The sequence below is a fragment of the Lindgomyces ingoldianus genome (genome assembly GCF_010093535.1).
Source record: "Lindgomyces ingoldianus strain ATCC 200398 unplaced genomic scaffold BDR25scaffold_23, whole genome shotgun sequence".
In the NCBI taxonomy this organism is placed as follows: Eukaryota; Fungi; Ascomycota; class Dothideomycetes; order Pleosporales; family Lindgomycetaceae; genus Lindgomyces; species Lindgomyces ingoldianus.
Window position 1 is genome coordinate 385,711 of NW_022985184.1, and position 21,052 is coordinate 406,762.

The following is a 21,052-nucleotide window of genomic DNA, read 5'->3' on the forward strand; positions in this document are numbered from 1 at the left end:
GCTTCCTGAGATGAATGATGGGTTTGGATATGATGTATGGGATGATTGTTGATTGTATTGATTTATCGATCCTTTTTCTGCTCTACTCGTGTTGCTCGGCTTTTTGTTTTGCCGATCCGAGTCCCTCGCGCACTTGCCCTATGCGCGACCAGCTTGCAAAATGCTGCAATTTGCTGCAATTTGCTGCAAAATGCTGCAAAATGCTGCAACATGCTGCAAAATGCTGCAACATGCTGCAAAATGCTGCAATTTGCTGCAACATGCAGCAATTTGCAGCAACATACTGTTCGAGCTTATTGCTCGTACTATGTAGCAGCTTTCGTCAAGCGTTCCTCCTGTCTTGACAGTAGGTGCGCATATCTGACAATAGGACTAACCAAAATCTAGGTCTTAGTTCTAACACTGCCTATATAAAAGATGCTGTAGCCTCAGATAGGCATGAGTTATAAGAAAAGTGATGTATTGTAGACTAAGTGTCTAAGAAGCTATATGTGTTATAAGACACTAAGGCTAAGGCTGTATGCACGCGGAATAAGAAAGATACTTTCTTGAAGAACCTAATCCCCCACAGCCACCCTCATTTGCTATTAGAGATTCTATTGTTACTTGTAAGAAAGTTATTAATTTATCCTGAATAAAGGTTTAAACACTATTTACGTATAAGTGTTACATCTTACGAGCAGATTATCCTTCCTTTCCAGGAAGAAAGTGGCTAGTCCCGATTAGGAAGGATAACAGGCTTTGCTTAGAAGGTCTTAGCAGCGCCAATCATATTTGGAGGGAAAAACCACGCAGCAGAAGTGATTTTAACACCCCCAACCGCGTTGTCTTCAATCACAATAGGGAAAAAAGAAGGCCAGATCAAGCATGTAGCAGAGCAGAATAATTACTTGAAGCTTAAAAACGTAGAACAACAAAGCGTTTTAGTTATTTGGTTTTCCACCAATCAGATCAATAACCGGCTTATATCCAGACCAATAGGAGAGAGGGCTTGGCGGTAGAGATAGTGTATTATTTGATGATGATGTATTATTTGATACTTAAATCTTAAGAAGCAAACTAGATTGCCCGTACCCTCCACCTAAGTACGAGTACTTAATTTTTAATGCTAGCTCTGTCCACACTGTCTCTGGAGGCATCGGGATAGCGAGTTCTCAAGCTACGATGAGACTTGATTGCATCTTGTACAGTACATAGTTCTCTCGTTCATGTACTGCTAGCTCAAAGGCTGGCTCTGCATCACTGATCTCACTGCTAAACTTTGGCCGTAAGTTACGAGCTATCTTAGGTGTATAGATGGTAGAGAAGAAGCCTGAGGTAGAAATTATCTAATTCTAGTCCAGTGGGTTTCATGGTTTTCTACTGAACTTGTCTTAAGAATCTGATCGTTTCATTTTTCGAATCATCCAAAACAGCCTGTTTTTAACCAGAAGCAAGGGGTATCCTACTCAGACTCTCACTAGCAGTTAAGCTCCAGTCTCCAGTCCATCGATCTCGCACCTTAACCTCGATGTCAACATCTCTCTTGGGACTTTCAATAGCAGCATGTTCGCCGTAGTTCAACGCCGGGTTCTTCTCCCACGATCCACGCGACGGTTGCAAGTCCGCCCGAACCGCCAGCAGGGCTAGCGCAATCAAGATCTCAGTGGATGCAAACTGCCTTCCCGGGCATAGGTGCGGCGGCGCACCCCAGGCCAAGAAAGCACTCGGAGTTACAGCTTCCCGGTCACTACCTTTCTTCGGAATGAAACGATAGGGATCAAACTCTAAAGCGGACGGGCCCCATATGCCAACGTTTGAGTGAATAGGCCGCCCAGGCACGAGGAGATAATTCCCTGCCTTCAGGAGGTACTTGCCGTTATCTAGCAATGTGTCTGACAGTACTGCCCGGGTATTAGCGTGGATGTGGCGTGTTCTTTGCGTCTCTTCAAACATGGACAATAGCAGCGGGCATTTGGACTTGAGGGCTGCCACATCTAGCACGAACCCATCCTGCTTAGAGCCGCTCACGGCGCGAGATTCGATCTCGTCCCGGACTTCTTTGAGAATTGTCGGTCTCGAGAATAGCTCCCATATTGCCCAATAAAGCGTTGGGATTGTGTTTGCGAACATGGCAATTGGGAAGGTGGCATCCCGCTTTGCGATTTCGTCCGGCGAAATGCCAGCTTCTCGCAAGACGCGATGGCGTTCGTGTACCACATAGGCCGCGTCTTCGATACTTGACTCGTTATACTTGCGGCATGCATCTATCACCTTATCCCGAGCGGCACGCCCCTTGGCGGTGAACAAGCCTAGACCAGTCATTTCTGCGGCGAGATATGGTTGCCATTTCCTGTTCCCACGATAGTAGCCATTAGCTCATGGGGCTATATGGAGAGAGTATTTCTAGAGACGTGGAGACTTTACCAAAACGAGTCATTAACCACTGGGTCGCGGAAATGATGGTTGGCACCGTAAATGCCAGAACCCGTCGCTTGGACGACCGTGTCTTTGACCAACTTATACAGCTTGATGGTCTTGGACATGCCACGGGGGATATCCAAAAGACCCTCCAGCTCGACGATCAGCTGTTTTCCCATCCTCAAGTTTGCCTTATCGAGATGCGGTCCTGGGGATAGGGCTGATGTTTGTGCGTCGCCAAACTCGTCCGCGAGTTTGCGACCAAAAAGATGATAGGTTTCGTCGTTCGCGCCAGCATATTTCTTAGCTCCAAGCTGTATAAGTGGGCGTAAGGAAAGCGTCTTGGAGCTCCTCTGGATCAATGGCACCAAGCGGCGATTGTTACAAACATATACCTTCACATGAAATATGCCTAGCGTGTACATTTCTGCATCTGTCCGTTGGCTGTTTAGGGATTAGTTCGGCATGGAAATGCAATAAGAACCTTGTCGGAGAGGCGTGAGCCTACCTAAGTCGGCTGGAATATCTCCCAGTTCCGTACTGAAACAGCCCGATAGCATGGCCGACCAAAGGTATCTTTGGCCGCAACCGTGGCGGCTCTCTTGGGTCGTCGCGAATGCCAAAGAGAAAGTCCACCGTGATAGCGAGGACGAGGCCTGCGAAACCGTACGCAATCTCGCGGATCATTTTGGTTGACTAGTGTAGGAGGGGAAGGGAAACCAGATCATCAAGTGAAGAATATAAGGAGAAAGGGAGTCGCGTCGTGAGGTTTTATAGCCAGGCAGCTGGATCGCTTTTTGGAGACTTATTGGTGAAAGCCGCAACGTGGTCGGTGGCCGCCCGGGCTATCGGGAACTACAGCAGCCTCTGCAATACTACATTGCTGATTATCCCATTGGAGCGGACGATGAAGCCTGGATTCATCAGCACCAATAATTCGTATACGGAGTACACTACCCTATAAGGAAAAGGAGCATGTACGAAGGTTATGAGGTAAGTAATAACACTCATCAGCAAGGTATCGGCGCTAATCTAACCTCTTGTAGCCCTTTGTAGGAGTGATTTTAGGCGTACTTCCTGCTTAGCAGTAACCAATTGTTTATTTAACCTACGACCTTTGTATAAAAATAGGATAATATACTACAATAGTATAAACTTATTAAAGTACATATCATTAGTATATTATTAATATGCTACCCTAGTTTCTATCTATTTTTATATATCTATTTTTTTAATATTAATCATCTCTTTACACTAGTTTAGCATATTAATTAGCTTTGTAATTATCTTTATAAAAATAGTAAATCTTATTTAAATATTTTTTAAAAAAAGTTAATTTAGCTAGTAGTATATTAGTTAAGTTTAAGAAACCCATTCTAGTAATAGCTATATAATATAAAACACTTTCTTTTTACTATACAATGTAGATTATATTTTTACTTATTTTTAGAATAGTAAAAAGCTAACTAATTTATAATTTTAGTATATTTACTAGTTATAATATAGAAAATATATATATATATATATATATAATTTTTACACTTAAAAACGTCTATAATAGAAGAAGTATTAGTAGTAGAAAAAAGATAGAAAAGATATATAGATAGTATACATATAACAATGGATTAAGGTTATAACAGAAGCTCCGCTACTAGTCACATGATCGCGCTAAGAGCTAAGTGAACACGCTAGCGTCTTAGATCTGCGCAGACTTTTTTCTTGCAGAAACCTTCATCTCCTTCTCTTCTCATCCTAGTATAGTATGAAATAGAGGCAACCTACTCTATTCAGCTCAATTAGCTCTATAGAATAGTAAAGACCGCGCTTGTCATTACACAGATTATAAGAAATTAGTATATTATTTTCTATATAAACTTTATTTTCGTCTTTAGCTTTATACTATAGCAAAATCTATTAAGAGTAGCGCTAGAACTATTTTCTAGTATATTATTTTCTAATATACTCTTTTAACTATCCATACTACAATAGTGTAAAGTCAAATTAATATCTAGCTGAATTTCATATTGTCAGTACGCTGTAAGATACCCGAACATTATACATACACACATTTAATTAGCAAGCGAAATAGGAAGGCTAACGCAGCCTTCCCCGCATATTTGATGTAGCTAACTGGACTCATCCGGCGTGCATGGGGCTACTGCAGAGCACTAACAATATTCAATACTTTGGCCGAATATCCCAGAACCCGTTGAACATCGTACCTGGCGTGAGAAGCAGAAACAAAATAATTACTCAGCTGATGGTCAGCCTTGCGGTCTTCCTTCGGCGCCTTCCTTTAGCGTCTTCCTTCGGCCCCTCCCTCTAGCGTCTTCCTTCGGCCCCTCCCTTTAGCGTCCTCCTTTGCATCTTTCTTTAGCGCCTTCATTTAGCGTCTTCCTTCGGCGCCTCCTTTTGGCCCCTTTGTTCAGCACCTTCCTTCAGCGCCTCGCTTTAGCGCCTTCCTTCAGCGCCTTCCGTTAGCGTCTTTCTTTAGCGTCTTCCTTCGTCCCTGGTCTGCAAAACAACCCGGATACTGTAGACTCCACTTTTTTTCTAATATCATTGCGCGTAAGTCCGTCTCCACATCGCCTTACGGTACAGTACGAGGTCCACTTTTACCATTGTCAGCTTTCAGAGGTTCCTATGTCCAAGGGTACCCGGCTATTATATTCTACCACCCGTGCGCTGCAGGGACGCTCCTATTTTGCTACTAGAATACGATACATTAATTACTGTATAAGCTTGTATATAAATATTTAAACCTTAGAGAATAAGAGTTAATATAAAAGGTTAAATTGTTAACCTGCTTCTTCTATAACTTTTATAGAAAGTTGGAATGCATTAAGTACTATGCGAACTTGTATACAAATATTTATCGCTACCTTTTTCTACTTAGAATTTTATATATTCTTTTTATCTTTAAACTAGTATTTTATAATAGAGTGTTAGTTCTATTTGTTATTTCTATTATAAAGTTATCTTAAAAAGAGTTATATAAAAGCTATAACTATAGTTTTATACAATTTTACATAAACAATTTTTTAAATGTTGTTAAGATAACTATTAAGGATGTATTTTTTGGCTTTTTTTGGCTTTTTGATTGGTGGATGCCTGGCGGAACACGTTAGCTCTATGTAGTTAGGCTGATAAGCAGGACGCGTTGAAAAGAACGCAGAGAAGCGGCAACAAATATTTCTATACGAGCCTGTGCGGTGATCGGTGTATTCTATTCTGGTAGCACCAAAACAGGCATCCCTGAAGAGCACGGATTGTACAATATATCAGCCGTACCATAGGAGGAGTGTAGTGCTTCATAATCATAGTGACGCTAATCGCGGCCGTAGCTTGTCAATGTGTTCCACAGGCAAATGGACTTAAATAATGTATACTTGGATCTTTCTATTAGACCATAGCGTATTTCTCATTCAAGTACTCACCAAAGCTTAGAAATTTCAGACAAGAACGTACTAGGTTCAAAATGGTGTTCAAATCGCCTCCGTGGGTGCCACAAGGCCTTTTTGAAATCCCGGAAACACTTCCCGTAGGCGAGTTCGCGCTTATTGGCCGCCCACAGCCATCGACAGACCTTGCCCCGAGGCCGGTGGTCACCTGTGGGCTCTCCGACAAGTCCTATACACGCAATGAAGTCAAGCAGAGGGTTGACCTGCTGTCTAGAAGTCTCTGCAAGGAGCTGGGCTGGTCCTCCAATGTTGGTTCGCCTTCGGACAAAGTGGTCGCTATCTTCAGTCTGAACACGGTAAGTATTTTTCGACGCAAGGAGTATATCCTAACACTGACTTCTGATAGATCGAGTATATGATACTATGTTGGGCTGTCCATCGCGTCAATGGGATTTGCTTACCGTTGCACTCATCAAGTTCTGTCGCAGAGATTACCCATCACATGAAACTCGCTCGCTGCAGCACAATCTTTACTTGCTGGCCCTTGCTGTCGACATGTTTGCAGGCTGCGGACCAACTAGCCTTGGACAGGCACAAAATCTATCTCATAGACCTTCCCCACCCCTTTTTGCCTGACGACAACATCAGCAGCAACTACCGATTTTTGAATCAACTGGTCGAGGCTGGAAGATTTCTCGATCCTGTGGAAAGCCTCTCCTGGGAGCCTGGTCAAGGGACAAAACAAATCGCCTACCTGTGCTCTACAAGTGGGACTGCTGGCAAGCAGGTGGGTTACCCTTGAGAGAGTACCAGAAGCACAAAAAGTCCAATCAAATGACCGTATCTCTCAGAAACTAGCCAAGATCACGCACTTCAATGTCATTGCCAACGTTTTGCAAGCTACTATATATGAAGATGTAACGAAAAAGGGGCGGAGCGAAACTGCGACTGGAGTCTTGCCCATGAGCCATGCATATGGGCTGGAAGTCGCGCATATAATGCTCTGGCGCAATGACAGGCTGATCGTGCATCCACAGTTTGATATGCAAGCTATGATTGTAGCGATCTCGAAATACCATATACAGAGACTTTATCTGGTATGAACCTCCTTGAACGTACAGCGTTGCGATACCAATGATTACGTATGATTGACAGTGCTGACGACGAGACGGCAGGTCCCTCCAATCATAGTAGCCTTAATCAGCCACAGTGCCTTATTGAAGAAGCACGACATCTCCTCCGTGACAACAGTTGTTAGTGGGGCCGCTCCTTTGAATGAAAAAGTGGCAAGGCAGTTGCAAGAGTTATGCCCAAGCTGGGAAATCATTCAGGCATATGGTCGGTCTCCTAACAGCAACCACGTGAAATTGCAGCTGAGCTGACACCGGCACCCCTAGGTTTAACGGAGACTTCGATAATAGCGACACTGACCAGTCCTTATGACGTATATCTTGGCTCTTCTGGTTGTTTACTCCCCCATGTTCAGGCTCGCCTGGAAGGTCCGGATGGGTCAGACATCGACAACTACGACCAACCTGGGGAGGTGCTCATCGCCTCACCGAGTGTTTTCGTGGGCTACCTGGGAGATACCGAAGCCCATGATCATACATTTGATCCCGAAGGTTGGTTGCGAACTGGAGACATTGGTGTCATCAAAACAAGTCCCAAGGGCTCAGAACACCTCTTCATCGTGGACAGGCTGAAAGATATGATAAAGGTCAAGGTAAGTGAGAGCGTGAGAGAATGTCACTGTCCAACCCTTAACACCCTCTGCAGGGCAGTCAGGTAGCTCCAGCAGAAATAGAGGCACAACTGCTACAGCATCCGGCAATCATTGACGCGGCCGTGATCGGTACAGCAGACGAGACTTCTGGGGAGGTTGCTCTGGCGTTTGTTGTCAGATCTCCCAACTTGATGGTCGAAGCTAGTGAGACCGAGTTGAGACGCAGTATCAGCTCTCTCATTGAAAGCAATTTGAGCTCAATACATTGGTTGGGCGATCGCATCACATTTATCGAAAAGGTACCGAGGAGTCCGAGTGGGAAGATTTTGAAAAAGGAGTTGCGCACTATATGTGCTTGAGGGTTGGCTATGGCTTCTCCCGCTTCTCCATGGCGAACGGGACAAGAGGATTCAGTGGCACCTCAAGAAGTTGAAAATGAAGCAACTTTCATTTGAACTGCGTATGTGGCTGGACCGGCACCACTCGTCCAGGCAAATACGACGCGGTCACAGTTGTGAGTCCAATGCAGCCCAAACTTGCAACAGCGCAGCGTAGAAACAGGTGCGTGTTTGGGCTCGTCACTGCAATAAAGTTGACAATAATGATTTCCGATTCACTCAAATCTAAATACAAACATATCAGCTTAATAGTCTTCTGAGGGAAGCCCATTTTTCCATAGAACGCGTCCCCTTGAACTTGAGGCAGTACCTCGTCTGGAGAGCACTAAGATCTCAACCTCATCCTCACCCATCTCTGGCAATTATTCGGTTGGATTTCCCCGACTTTATCAGGGTCGGACGTCTGTATATACGTATAACAACCTTGAGTTCCGTTCACGCAGGTGACCGAAATACTGCTATTCATATCCTAGTTTTCTCTGCTCACTCTCCCGTTGACAACTCCGAAAAAGGCGACGAAGGCGACAGCCCCAACACCTCTCACATCTCCGATAACTCTACGTCGTCTGGAGGCGTAACGTCAACCAGTACTCGCCCAAGCTCATTCTGCACAATCCATATCGTCTTGAAGTCTGTCCCCCCACTGCCTAATGTTGCGTACCATGGCATTCTATTCCGTAGGTGTGCAGTATCGGGGCTGTAGCGCGACGTCACTCGCGGACATCTGACCTTTGGTGAAAAGGTACTCAGGTGTTTCCGTTAGCTGGGCAATCCGCTAAACAAGCAAATCTGGATGTAGTACGGCATGTTACAGTTAAAATCTACGGCTGTTAGAGTGTCAAAATTTTTCGTAGGAGTTCAGTAGTCTATCATAGCTCGTGTTAGACTGTTAAGCCGCTTGTTGAGCTTCAAAGAAGCCGTAAATGCTATTCTCCACTTCAAGACTTCTAGGATTGTCTCCGGCGGTGGGGTTTCTTGTTTGATCTGTACTTCGCTAAAAAGATTGCCAAGATATGGTAGATGGATGTCGAGAAACATCTTAGTGGCTCCAGGTTCTTTTCATCAATGCAGCACAGCGGCTTCTGTGCAAATTCTAGGAAAATAGGTCCCTCACCAGCGGCAAAGTAATCACTTTAGAAACGAAGCTGTAAAAATTCCTCCAAAGCAGAGTTATTCTTTGGGAGAACAGCAGAGTAGCAATCATATTGTACTTGCTATGTTCATTAAGGCAGCCAGGGGTAGAAGTAGTGTTTGCAGTTACAGAAATCTCCGAGGTCCAACCACATGATGACGTACTTCCGGCCCCTGATACACCACCTGTTACGTTACCTCTTTTATCTGCTACTTAGCCACTTGCTGCATAACCCATTCCTATGCATATATAGACTCTTAGGTACACCCCTCTAGCAATCAACTCAGTTCCTCATGGCTCTAATGCTCCTAATAGCTTCACAATTGGTATCGCTGGTAGGCATAGTGACGATGCCTGACTCAGTCGAGACGATGGCCCGATGATGGTCCAAGCCAGTAAGAACAACCAAGGAGCCCTTGTGAGAAGGTATCTTCTTGTCCGTCAGATCTGGAGTCGGCATAGGATCGCGGTCCGGCGCTCGATGTTTCAGAACCACGAAACTAGTCAGAAAATCGTCGTCCGGAAGCTGGTTGCGCAAAAGTCTGGATAAAGCTTTCCTTGTTCTCAGGCCTGTGTTGCCCGAAGCGATTCCATTTCGGCGGTTTTAGAGGAATCGCCGATAAGCGCACTCGGGTAGTCCCAACCTGTCTTTCTTGTAATCTAGAGTCGACCAATCCGGCAGGGGAGGGAAATAAATGCGATTTCTAGATTCGTTTCATCACATCTCCCAGCTTGACTGATTGCGCTAAGACTGGCGAACGTGCAGCCATCTCAAAGGTATCGCCATCGTCGCAACCGGTAAACAAGCTTGAACCACTGTTTCACTGTTTGGAGCCAATTCGGAGAGCTATTGTGGGCCGCATAGTTGCCCAGTGGTCCTATCTCCAACATTAAAGAACCCGAACACATCGTCTAGAATAAGTATCGTTTTCTCTCGATACGCGTTCGTGATGGGGAATGTCACATTCCTAAACCTTCCTTCTCTGGGCCACAACGGCTCCTACTGCCTTTATCGCCAGAGATGTGTATAAACACTCTGCAGCAGACCACTTAGACTAGAACAAAATACACTTCATCAGCTCCAGCTTCTCGCTAGTTTGATATTGAAGGGGGCTCTCAAGGTAAAATTCGAATGCTATTGGGAAGTGTTTATGACTCCGAGCGGTTGACAAGATGCGAAACTGCTGCTGCATGGAAAGCGAATCTCATGGTCGGGTGCGTGGGACAACTTATAGTACTTCCGCCTCTTCCTCCTCCGTAAATGGTTGGCCAATGTCTGCAAGAATACGGATTAGTCAAGCGAATTTCCAGTGCATGTATTGGGTTGGTCATACCTGGCTCACCTAGTGGCTAGTTGCTCATGTTTTAGACCTAGAAGCAGTTAGCTAACATGAATGTGATTTACAAGGTACCTAATGAAATACCTTAGGATCAAGAAGCTTCCCATCCGTCAGCAGGGTGCACAAACCGAATTGGTTCGTCTTATTGACCATAAAATGGAGTACGATCCAAAAGAGACTCAAGACTGGACTATAGTGAACGAATCTTTCGCACTGATATGCTCCCTTGTGAACAGGTACGGGTCTTTCCTGTCACATACCGATCTTGGATATACGACGCGCGATCTTATATATGACGGTTCAGGAGCCCCTCACCTAGATATTTTGGCATATCTGGTGACTGAATATGGTCTAGATGTGAACGGGACATTTTCCACCCACCCAGGGTGTCAAAGCAGACCAATTTCTTGCAGTTAGCCCTCCAAGAATTTTGTCTATACCTAATCGTCCCATGAATTTGGGTTTCATGCCCTGGACTTCAAGTTACGGCGCTCGAATCCTTCCAAAAAAAAAAATTTACGCTCGTCCTGTTCATACGGAATATACGCTTGAAATTTGTTGGCAGTTACAGAGATCTCCGAGCTCTAGTCACATGATGACGTAGTTCCACATTGATACACTACTGTTACCTTACCGGTTTCACCTGCTGCTTAGTCACTTGCTTCCTAACCCACTCCTTCGCGTATATATACACTTCTTTAGCAATCCAGTTACTCATGCCTCTGGTGCCCCCAAAAGCTTCACAAATTATCCGACTCCTGGTCGCGATACGTACGGGCGAACATACAGGCCTTGCTTGCAGATCACCTACCGCTAAATCTTCTAGATGACGTTAGGGACAACAATAGCTAAGCCATTATCGATTCTAAAAAACCAGAATCAAAATAGTTCCTTGTAAGCCAGAGGGCTCTACGATGGGCTGCCGAATCAACCTTGGGATTGGCGTCTCATCATACTATATAAATCATATAGCTCCTCGGATCCTCAATCCACAATACACCACTTCTTTCGTAACTCATTCCCACTACAAGACTACATTCTTCTATGAGCATATTCGAAATCAGCTGTAGTCCTTTTGATCTGGATGAGGTTGGACATTATGATGGCCCACATTTTAGCCTGCTCACCCACGAACCATTGATTCAATTTCGGGCGATTCAATTACTTTGATTACTTCCATTACTGCCTTCTAAATCAAGCAGCAGTCCCTTACATGTTAAGTTCGTACTGTGTCCACTGTCTCAGGCGCTGGAGCTTGAGGCTTTATCATATTTTCCGAGAAGAAACGGCCCAAAAATCATGCCGAATTAGCCAGAGAATTCGAAGTATGTCAATCCACCTTTCTCTAGCATCAAAGGGACTTCGGTTGGGAACCGAGCTGAGAAGTCTTTGGGTCAGCTCTCTTTGCATCAACCAAGACGATCTCGGCGAGAAGACCCAGTAATGCCACATGTTACAAGATATTTACAGCGCTGCAAAAGAGCTCTTGGTTTGGCTTAGTGAATAGCAAGACGACTCTCACATCCCTTTCGAGGTGATTTGAGACTGGAAAACCACCGAGAAGAGATGTAAATCAGGAAAAACTGATCCAGGCAATCCACCCCAAGCAACGTTAACAGATGGAAGCCACGCACACTGGAAGACACCAGAGACCATTGAACGCCTCAAACGGACCTTTAAAAGGATCTTGAGCCATCCTTGGTTTCTTCAGCCATAGGTACTCATCAAACTTTGCACATGTAAACGAAGATCTGCGCTATATGGTCCCGCCTCTGCAAATTTTTCCGATATGTTCGCCTTGTATAGACCATCTGGTGCCGCACAACACCGGAACGAGAACCCATTCTAGTATCTCGGCGTCATGCACCATCTGTGTTATTTTTAGGTCATCCTAGATCAGGTGCTGGATAATCCTCCACGAATTGACTGCTTGCTCTACTACCTCAATAAATATACAGACTTAGACCCGCGAGACAAGATTTTTAGCATTTTCGAGCTCCTCGAGAGACCGACATCAGAGATTAACTATGATCTAGGCTTAGTGAATGTGTGTAGGAATTCTGCTCAGGTAAAAACCATCGAAGATATTGTGAGCCTCAAGGTACTCCAAAAAGCATCCTCTCACTTCCATTCTAGGTACCAGACTTCAGTTTGATTAGTCCGATTAGAGAATTCAAGAGGGCAGAAATGCCAGTCTCAGGGGCCCCTGTAGATGAAATTCCCATGAAATTTATAGCTAGTCCCCTCTCCCAAGAAAACGACTTCATCATCTAAGGTGCGTTCCTCAAAACCATCAAAGAAGTTGCCGAGAAAATGCCTTACCCACCGTTCCATCGTGGAACTCTAGGATTTGCGCGTATTCTTCGATCCTGGGAGTCCCTCGCTCTCCTGGTTAACTGGCAGCGGTTTCCATACCCTATCATGGACACCTTGGCTTTCACTTTAACAACTCGCGAACGTCTGAAAGACTTCACGACGCATCCCATGTCTGCTGTACCGTGATGGGCTTTGCTATACGTATAAGTATTACGGAACCGGTATTATTCGTTCTGCAGGCCCAAAAGAACTTCCTAGCTTGAAGCTATTCCAGCGCGGCTTGCAGGGAACGTGTCTATTACAGCCTGGCAGGAAGAGAAGAACGCATCGGAAACTATTGGTGGAGATATTGCGGAATATACGCTAGGGAGGAGACTGCCTATCAGTACAGAGGGAAACGGCAGGATTGGGGCCACCAGGAGCGGAGGAAGGGGATGCGGTGGTTTGGCTCAAGGGTGGGATGTACCCTTTCATGTTGTCTCACGCAGCGCTTCCAACCGTACGTACTACGACTCAGAAAAGTGAATAGTTACGGTCACGTGAGCCGTACAAACGTAAGAGGATTGTCAATCATAACGTACAACTAAGAGAGGTCCCCTTACGGTCCGTAATACGTCTTAGAAAGTCGATTTTTCCTAGTAATATAGGACCTAATTAGACATCTATGGGCAAGCGTTAGGAGGGCGTTTAAGGGGGCTTTTTTAAGTAATAATAGGTGAAAACTCTGTTGTGTGCTACAAGTAAGGATGCGTTAGAGAGGGGGGGCTAGGGTATTAGATCCTATGTAAATAGTTAACTTTTTTGCGCTTTATATTATTCTAAAGTTATAATTTGCTATTCTTACCTATTATAAGCTAATTGTCTTAATTCCTCTAGCGTAGTAGGCGTACAGCCTTATCCTAAGCTAGCTCCTCCTAAGCTAGCTCCTCTTAACAAGCTAAAGTAGCTTATTACGCTAGTTTTTATTATCTTACTTACTTAAAAGCCTTATTATCCTCTCTATCTATTAGCTCTTGTAATAGGACGCTAGTAGTTAAATTTATAAAAAAGTTTCTAGCTAATAATTATTTTAATAATAGTGTAAACTTCTTTATTAAGTAGGATAACCTCTAGCTAATAAATAAAAAGCTTTTACTAAAAAGGCTTAGTTACTATGTTAAACACAAAAGCTAGCTTTACAGGAATTGTCCTGTTTCCTTTATATAGCAGCATAGGGCAGATTTAGTGTATAAGGATAATAAAGGCGTCCTTTTAAGGCTTTAGTTGTGCAAGAGATGCCACACGCAGGGCCTTTAGGCTAGGGTAAAGAAGGTTAACAGCTATAACTATATTATTAGCTATCTTAGAAAAAAGCACTAAGTTAATGCTAATAAAAGTTTCTTACCTAACAGGCTATAGCTTCTAGCTAATTCTTTTAACATTACTTATAAAGTTGCTAGAGGAGGGCATATTATTACTTACACTATTTAGTAGGAGGAGTTTTTATAGAAGGTAGTTATTAACTAAGTAATCTTTTATAATATTTTTTTTGCTAAGGCCTTATTAGCTAAACTTTAGGGCATTATTTTTTAGAACTACACTAACCTTCTCTGCGCTCTTCTATTATTGCCTACTACATATTCTTTATATGTAAATTCTAGAGTTATAGAGTAAAAGCAGGAGATTTAAACAGTACTAAAGATAGCCTAGTTAAAAGTTATATTAAGTGTTAATATATAAACTTTACTAAACTACTTTTTCTTTCTTAGGGTAGTAGCTTATTTTATTAGTAAGTTAGTAATTCCCTAGCACTAGTGCCTTAGCAGCTTAAAAACCTTATAATAATTAACTATATAAAAATAAATAGCAACTACTAGCACTAAGACCTACTTATTAGCTTTTAAAACCTTTATAGTAACTATATAAAGGTAAATTAAGCGCATAAGATTGCTACTGTTATTTATAACTTTAAAATTATATTAAAATTCTATTATTTAGTTGCTAACAACGCATTAAATAATAATAAAGAAACTATTACTAACTTTACTAAGCACATTAACATGCTGCTTACCTCTAAGCACTGTATACACTGTAGTAGTTATACAATCTAGCTAGTTGTTAAGGCAGTAATATATAGTAAAGGGCTTAGTGCTTTTAAGACTAAGCTAGCCTAAGCTGCTTCCTAGAATTAGTTTAATATATACTGCTAGCATAAAGTTATAAGCAAGCTTTATAATTTTATAAACATAGTGTTAGCATTACATAAACACTAAAAGGCCTTTATAATGTATTAGGCTACTGTTAATACTAATAACTCTTTCTAAAGCTTTAAAACCCTTTCTTTTATACAAAATAGCAGCGTCTACTAGTATTTAGTATATCTTATGCTATTACGCTGTTACAAGCTTAAAACAACTATTATAATATTTATCTAAAAGTAGAGAGGCACTAATAATAATAACTCTACTACACCTAGCATCTTTACTCTTACTAAAGTAATAACTAAGGATAAGTAGAAAAAAGTAGACTACTTTTATAAGTTTCTTAAAGTTTTTTACTTTATAACTAAAAGGATTAAGGGCAATAGTAAGTATAAGTTTTTTTAAATAATAATTATTAATCTTTAGCACTTATATAACAAACTTTATAAAGTGTAGGAGAAAGTAAAGCATAAGAATAAGAGCTCCTACCTTAAAAACAGCATATTATATAGCATTAAGAAGTTAATATTATACTAGGGTAAGTTTATCTTAGAACCTTTTATATCTTATTACTATGTTATAACTATACTTAACTCTTAACTTTGTCTTATTTAGTTTAAAGATTATTAAAGAAAGCACTTATTATAGCATAAAAAGGCTAAGGTCTTAATAAAAGCTATTTTCTAGCAGTATGTTAATGCAAAGGCTAAGGCTAAGGTTAATAAGAATAACCCTCCTTAGCTGCTCTAGCGTTGTAAGTTACCTAGTAGCAACTATTATAACAATAGATTTAAAAAGACTCTCTTTATAAACATCTCTCTTCTTACTAGTAATTACTTATATAAAAGGTAGCAGAAAACCTTAGAGTTGTAGTAGTATTATAACTCTTATTAAAAAGACTTTACTATAGCTAAGGACAACAGCCCTTTATTTACAGATCCTCTTACATAGTAGACAAAAGTAGGACGTTTCTCCTACCCTACACTCTTTAAAATTGCCCTTAATTTCCTCTCTATCCTGTGTACGTTCTACAACTGCAAGAGAGCCTTCTCTAGTAGGAGAAGAACTTGCTACTTTAACAGGAACTGCCTCTTTAGAGAGACAATTAAGGCTTTTTAATTATAAAAAAACTAGCTCTGTTAGAGAGCAATTTACTCTAAGCTCTTAGCTCTCTTAGATTATATTTGTTTTAGTGTTATGTTATAACTTTTGCTAAGTTGTTAAGCTGTATAAGGATTCTTAATTGTTATAGTTAAGACTTGTAAGTAGTCCTTATGTTAATTGTATAGTAGAAACGTACTAAGATAGTCAGACGTAACGTCCCGGATTTGGTCGAGTCGAATCGTATTACGTACGGTTGGAAGCGCTGGTCTCACGTCACTTTGTTTCGCGTGGCAATCCATACCTCACACTGGTTTCCTATTGAGGACTAGCGCTGTTCAATCCACTGTATTGTCGCCTCAGGTCTCTCTCACTCAATCTACCAAGTTTAGCTCTCACATAGCGTACCTCTATATGCCCTCTATCCATCGGCTTAAGCCATGCGATAGATACGCTATGAATACGTTCAGTCGATTCAGAGTGCAACCAAAAATTGCTGCTAAAAGGCCTAACATATTTTGTTTGCAGTAGCGGAGCTCTCCAAGCCCCACCACATGATCGTATTCAGGAGCTACTGCTGCCTACTATGGTCACTTGCTTCCTACCCTGCTGCTTACCTCACTCCTTATATATATATACCCTTAGGTACACTCTTTTAGCAATCAACTCAGTTCCTCATCTCTACACCTACCAAAAGTTTCTCCAAAAGTTTCCCATATTTCCCAAAGCGTGCCTGACCTGCCATACTCGTCCCATATTAGACACGGTATCATTGACCAAGTTGTACACATCAGGACAGCGCTTCCAACGAGGCGTAGTACTGTACGATTGGGCGTTTTTGAGGCCTGTACGGGTGAGATTTTGAGTACGTTCGTACGGCAGGGAGGAGGAGAGGTAGGTGTACGTATCGTAACCGTTACGGCTCACGTGATCTGTACGAGTAGTACAATTTAATTAAAGTACGTCGTACTCTAGTCAAAACAGCTAATATTATAGGTCTCTAGAGACGCAGGATTAAGGTCTAAATGGCCATTAGATAACTAATTCTCCCTAGTAACATGAGCAGGGAGGTCTAAAAGCTCGCTGCTTACTACCTTGTTCTGTAACTAATTCTTCTAGAGTTGAATAGCCTCAATCGTCAGTTACTGTACGACCAGCCGCGCTGAGAACCTTGCTCATGGCATTGACAGCAGAGCTAGAGGCGGATTACCTTGCCCTGCTCCTCTATAAGCGTCAAATCCGCGCCATAAGCCCATACTTTTAACAGCGTACAATTGCCTCGCAACGTAGTCTTATTCTTTACGCGGTAACCTAATCGCGCTAAGGGCAACGCCTGTTTTAAGTCTAACATCTATATATTATTCTAGTTAATTACAAACTCAACCCTAGCATTACAATTATGATCTTCTAGGAACTGCTGCAACTAATCTTCAGCCACAGACAGTGTACTATCGCGGGATAAGGCAGGAGACGCGGTGTAGAGGGCTCTCAACTTCTGCAGTCTGCGAGACTGCGCAAAATAGGCGACAGAGGTATCCAATTAACTAGATAAGGCCTGTGAGGCGGCGAGGCGCGTGGATAGATAGCCCTGCAATAGAAAATAGTTAGTAATAGGCATTTTTAAGACAACAGACTGCAGATAGATAGATTAAAAGACTTAGAAAGAGATTTACGCGTCCTTACAAAACTTTTAGCTAATTAGAGCTCTAGAAACCCTCCTAAACGCTCCCGCAAGGCCGCTCTTCGCCAGAGCCGTCCTACTCCTCCAAAATCGCCATACAAACTTCCTAAAAGGGTAATACGGTCCGTACTACGTACTGTACCTAGGGCATCATTAAACGTACAGTACGGCTCACAAACTCGGTACGTTCGTACTGCTCACGTGACCGTTACGGTTCACTTTGTACGGACCGTAGTACGGCCCGTTGGAAGCCCTGCATCAGGAGTGGCGCAAAGAAAAACACCTCGCATGTACCTGATCGTAGAAAGTAGACCTAGGCAGGTTTTTGCGTACACGAAGTCGGAGGAGCCCACGAGGGAGGGAGATTTCATTCGGAATTCTGTGATCACCAGAAGGCTTTCCCTGCGTTAGTAGAGGTTGATAGATGAAGGTGTCGCGCGTGCATTTTATCCGCCTATATATTTTCTTCTGCTGTGCTTGGTAGGAGGTTGACCTTTTGCCACTTCCAACAGAAGGTAGAGTTCTTTTACAGAATGCCGATTTCAAATATCAAGATGACTCCTAATTTTTTTCCCACAACCATGCGAACACTGGATATGGGCTTAATGGATATAATGAAATCTAAGAATTCAAGCAGTGGCCCACAACTCTCTAGAACTATTTAGGAAGCGGCCTGATTCCCCTAGGCACCTCCTGTACCCAAATTCCATTTAGTAAGAGGGCAGCAAAAAGGGAATATTGCAATTGTGTTGTCGATACAGTCGCCTACCAAAAGCCATTAGCCACTCAACGATCTGAGCTCTGCAGGGGTATAGTTAGCCTATTTAGGAAGCAGGTTACTTAGCTAATTGCTGCCTAAATTAAAAGCTGTTTGTGTCTATACGCAGGAGCGACACAGAGCATGGTATTTACCTAATCCAGCATGGGATCATGTGATTGCACCACGTGATGCCCGTGCGCCGCGTGCGCCTCCTAAAATATCCCTTGTGTCTTCTGTACATAGAAAGAAAGCAAGCAATAACTAGAAATCTATTGCCCACCCCACCTACTCTGTGTAAGGACGGAGCTCTGTACCACTGCGCCAATACAACCAAAAAGGTGCGAATAATCAACCAACAGTTGATTGTTGCGTACAGAATAGTATATATACCTGTCGCACGTAAGCGCCATCTCGGCCTTACACTCTGTACGCTGTGCACACTGTACACTACTCTTACTCTTGCTACTTAAGTGCTTATACTATAAGCAGCTAGCTAAAAGAGCCTATTTAACAGTTTGTTTTTATAAAAAGCTTATGTTTAGGCCTACCTTTTAGTGTTATAGCTAATTAATACTAAGTTAATGTACTTGTATTTTAGATAACTTCCTCTTTGCGCTTTAACTAAGAATATACTTTCTATAACAAGCTAGTGTAATCTTCGCCTACTGCTTTTTAAGGATATTTACTATCTGCTAATAAGTAGTAATATATTTTTATTACTTTAAAATGTAAAGCTCTATAATCTACTAAAAGTTTTTAATTTAGTTTAGATTAAAACTTTATAACGTACTTCACAGGCAAGTTACTTACACACCTAAGTTGCTTACTTTTGCTAAGACCCTACTAAACTACCCTTTTTACACTAATGCATTCCCTATAACACTACTTAGATGTGCTAAAAGAATGTTAGATATAGCTTACACTTTAAGCTTTTAAATAAAACATAAAACTCTTAAAAAAATATGCTATAGCTATATGTAAGGTTCTATAAAAAATAATAAATAACTATAGTGCTAGATAACTTTTATAAGCTAATTCTACAGCTAAATTATAAAGGCTAGGTAATAAAAAAAAGTAGGTAATTATTAAGACTATACTTAAGCTATATGCGTAAAAAATTTCCTCTTAAATAGCATTTATAGCTAATATAGCTAATTCTTTGTGCGCTAAGCGTAATCTAGGCTATGTTTACATAAACTAGCTGTAACAGCGTAGGCAAGACAATAGGTCTAAATGTAGTATAAATCTACTTAGAGGCATATAGGAGTGCGTGGGGACTTAGAGACCTAGGAATACTAATGACACCTATAGGCCTTGTACGTAGGATATTAGAAAACTACCAAGCTAGCTACAGGGCGAGGTGCGACTAAATACATGAGGGAATAGGGGTAACAGCAGGGGGCAGGGCAGAGTCGGGGCCAGGTCGAGTTAGGGTCGAGCTAGGGTCAGAGCCAATACGGGGACCCTTCGGATGGGTTCCGGGCGACCCGAGATGGAACAAGAATTGTTACACTAGCCTAGTATGTTTATAAAGTGTTATTTAAAGCTTAAAGTAATGTTTAAGTGTAAGTATAACTATAAAAAAGCTTTTTATAAGAGTTCTAAAGTAATTTAGAGCTAGTTTAGCCTTATAAAGAATATTAAGGCTAAGTATAGCATTTAAGATAATAACATATATAACTTTAGCAAAGTAGAGTTTATAATTAGCTAGATATCTTTTAACTATACTTATACTTAAAACTTTACTTTAAGCTTTAAATAACGCTTTATAAACATACTAGGCTAGTTTATGTAAACATAGCCTAGATTATGCTTAGCGTGTAAAAAATTAGCTATATTAGCTATAAATGCTATCTAAGGGGAAATTTCTTATGTATATAGCTTAAGTATAGTCTTAATAATTACCTGCTTTTTTTTATTACTTAGCCTTTATAATTTAGCTATAGAATTAGCTTATAAAGGTTATCTAGTACTATAGTTATTTATTATTTTTTATAAAACTTTATATATAGCTATAGCACATTTCTTTAAAAGTTTTATGTCTTATTTAAAAGCTTAAAGTGTAAGCTGTATCTAACATTCTTTTAGCGCGTCTAAGTAGTGTTGTGGGGAATGCATTAGTGTAGAAAAAGTAGTTTAGTAGGGTCTTAGCAAAAGTAAGCAACTTAGGTGTGTAAGCAACTTGCCTGTGAAGTACGTTAAAAGCTAATTTAGTAATATTATACTATTGTTGTCTATATACTTTTAAGTAGCCTTTATAGTATAAATAGAAGCTCTATCCTGCATTTATATGCTAATACTGCGTTTCTCTATAAGCTGCTTCTAAAATAGGATGCTAATATTATGCAGAATCTAGTAGTAATTACTAGCACTATTACACTAAATATAAAGACTATAGTTCTACTAACTTAAACGTAGGCCTTAGATATTAACTTTTATACACTTTTCTATGCTACTAATGTATATATAGAGGTTTTGTATCTAATCTAACTTTAATATTGCTTTACTATAGCAGGCTACCTAAGTTATATTACTATTCTTACTATATTAATAAACTTAAGTAAAGTAAAGTTTTTTTATATACAGCTAAAAGCTAAGGCTTATAACATACCTAAAAAGT

At 41.5% G+C, this 21,052-nt stretch overlaps 4 protein-coding genes across 4 annotated transcripts; 1 reads left to right on the forward strand and 3 right to left on the reverse strand.

Annotated features, from left to right (window-relative positions):
- Positions 1–1,276: 1,276 nt before the first annotated feature.
- BDR25DRAFT_344018 (cytochrome P450) lies at positions 1,277–3,161 on the reverse strand. The gene is made up of 3 exons (XM_033693892.1): positions 2,909–3,161; positions 2,407–2,844; positions 1,277–2,332 (listed from the first exon to the last, which is right to left on the reverse strand). The coding sequence occupies exons 1-3, from the start codon at positions 3,085–3,087 to the stop codon at positions 1,423–1,425; spliced, it is 1,527 nt and encodes a 508-aa protein (XP_033545578.1). The 5' UTR covers positions 3,088–3,161; the 3' UTR covers positions 1,277–1,422.
- A 2,565-nt stretch (positions 3,162–5,726) lies between these two features.
- Positions 5,727–8,344, forward strand: BDR25DRAFT_304742 (acetyl-CoA synthetase-like protein). Its single transcript, XM_033690271.1, has 6 exons — positions 5,727–6,157; positions 6,208–6,588; positions 6,653–6,898; positions 6,977–7,139; positions 7,199–7,524; positions 7,578–8,344. The coding sequence occupies exons 1-6, from the start codon at positions 5,879–5,881 to the stop codon at positions 7,881–7,883; spliced, it is 1,701 nt and encodes a 566-aa protein (XP_033545579.1). The 5' UTR covers positions 5,727–5,878; the 3' UTR covers positions 7,884–8,344.
- A 436-nt stretch (positions 8,345–8,780) lies between these two features.
- BDR25DRAFT_357108 (uncharacterized protein) lies at positions 8,781–11,574 on the reverse strand (the record flags this gene model as incomplete). Its single annotated transcript, XM_033695762.1, has 18 exons — positions 8,781–8,977; positions 9,037–9,053; positions 9,110–9,227; positions 9,376–9,624; positions 9,726–9,805; positions 9,851–9,901; positions 9,960–10,037; positions 10,126–10,258; positions 10,293–10,404; positions 10,445–10,493; positions 10,519–10,619; positions 10,651–10,679; positions 10,710–10,865; positions 10,915–10,978; positions 11,029–11,216; positions 11,269–11,326; positions 11,351–11,474; positions 11,522–11,574. 18 exons carry the CDS (start codon positions 11,572–11,574, stop codon positions 8,781–8,783), a joined length of 1,857 nt encoding a protein of 618 aa, XP_033545580.1.
- Positions 11,575–17,388: 5,814 nt separating this feature from the next.
- Positions 17,389–18,842, reverse strand: BDR25DRAFT_357110 (uncharacterized protein; the record flags this gene model as incomplete). The annotated part of the gene is made up of 11 exons (XM_033695763.1): positions 17,389–17,414; positions 17,441–17,501; positions 17,706–17,778; positions 17,848–17,925; positions 17,956–18,165; positions 18,203–18,293; positions 18,331–18,362; positions 18,432–18,473; positions 18,569–18,584; positions 18,615–18,655; positions 18,718–18,842. 11 exons carry the CDS (start codon positions 18,840–18,842, stop codon positions 17,389–17,391), a joined length of 795 nt encoding a protein of 264 aa, XP_033545581.1.
- Positions 18,843–21,052: the final 2,210 nt, after the last annotated feature.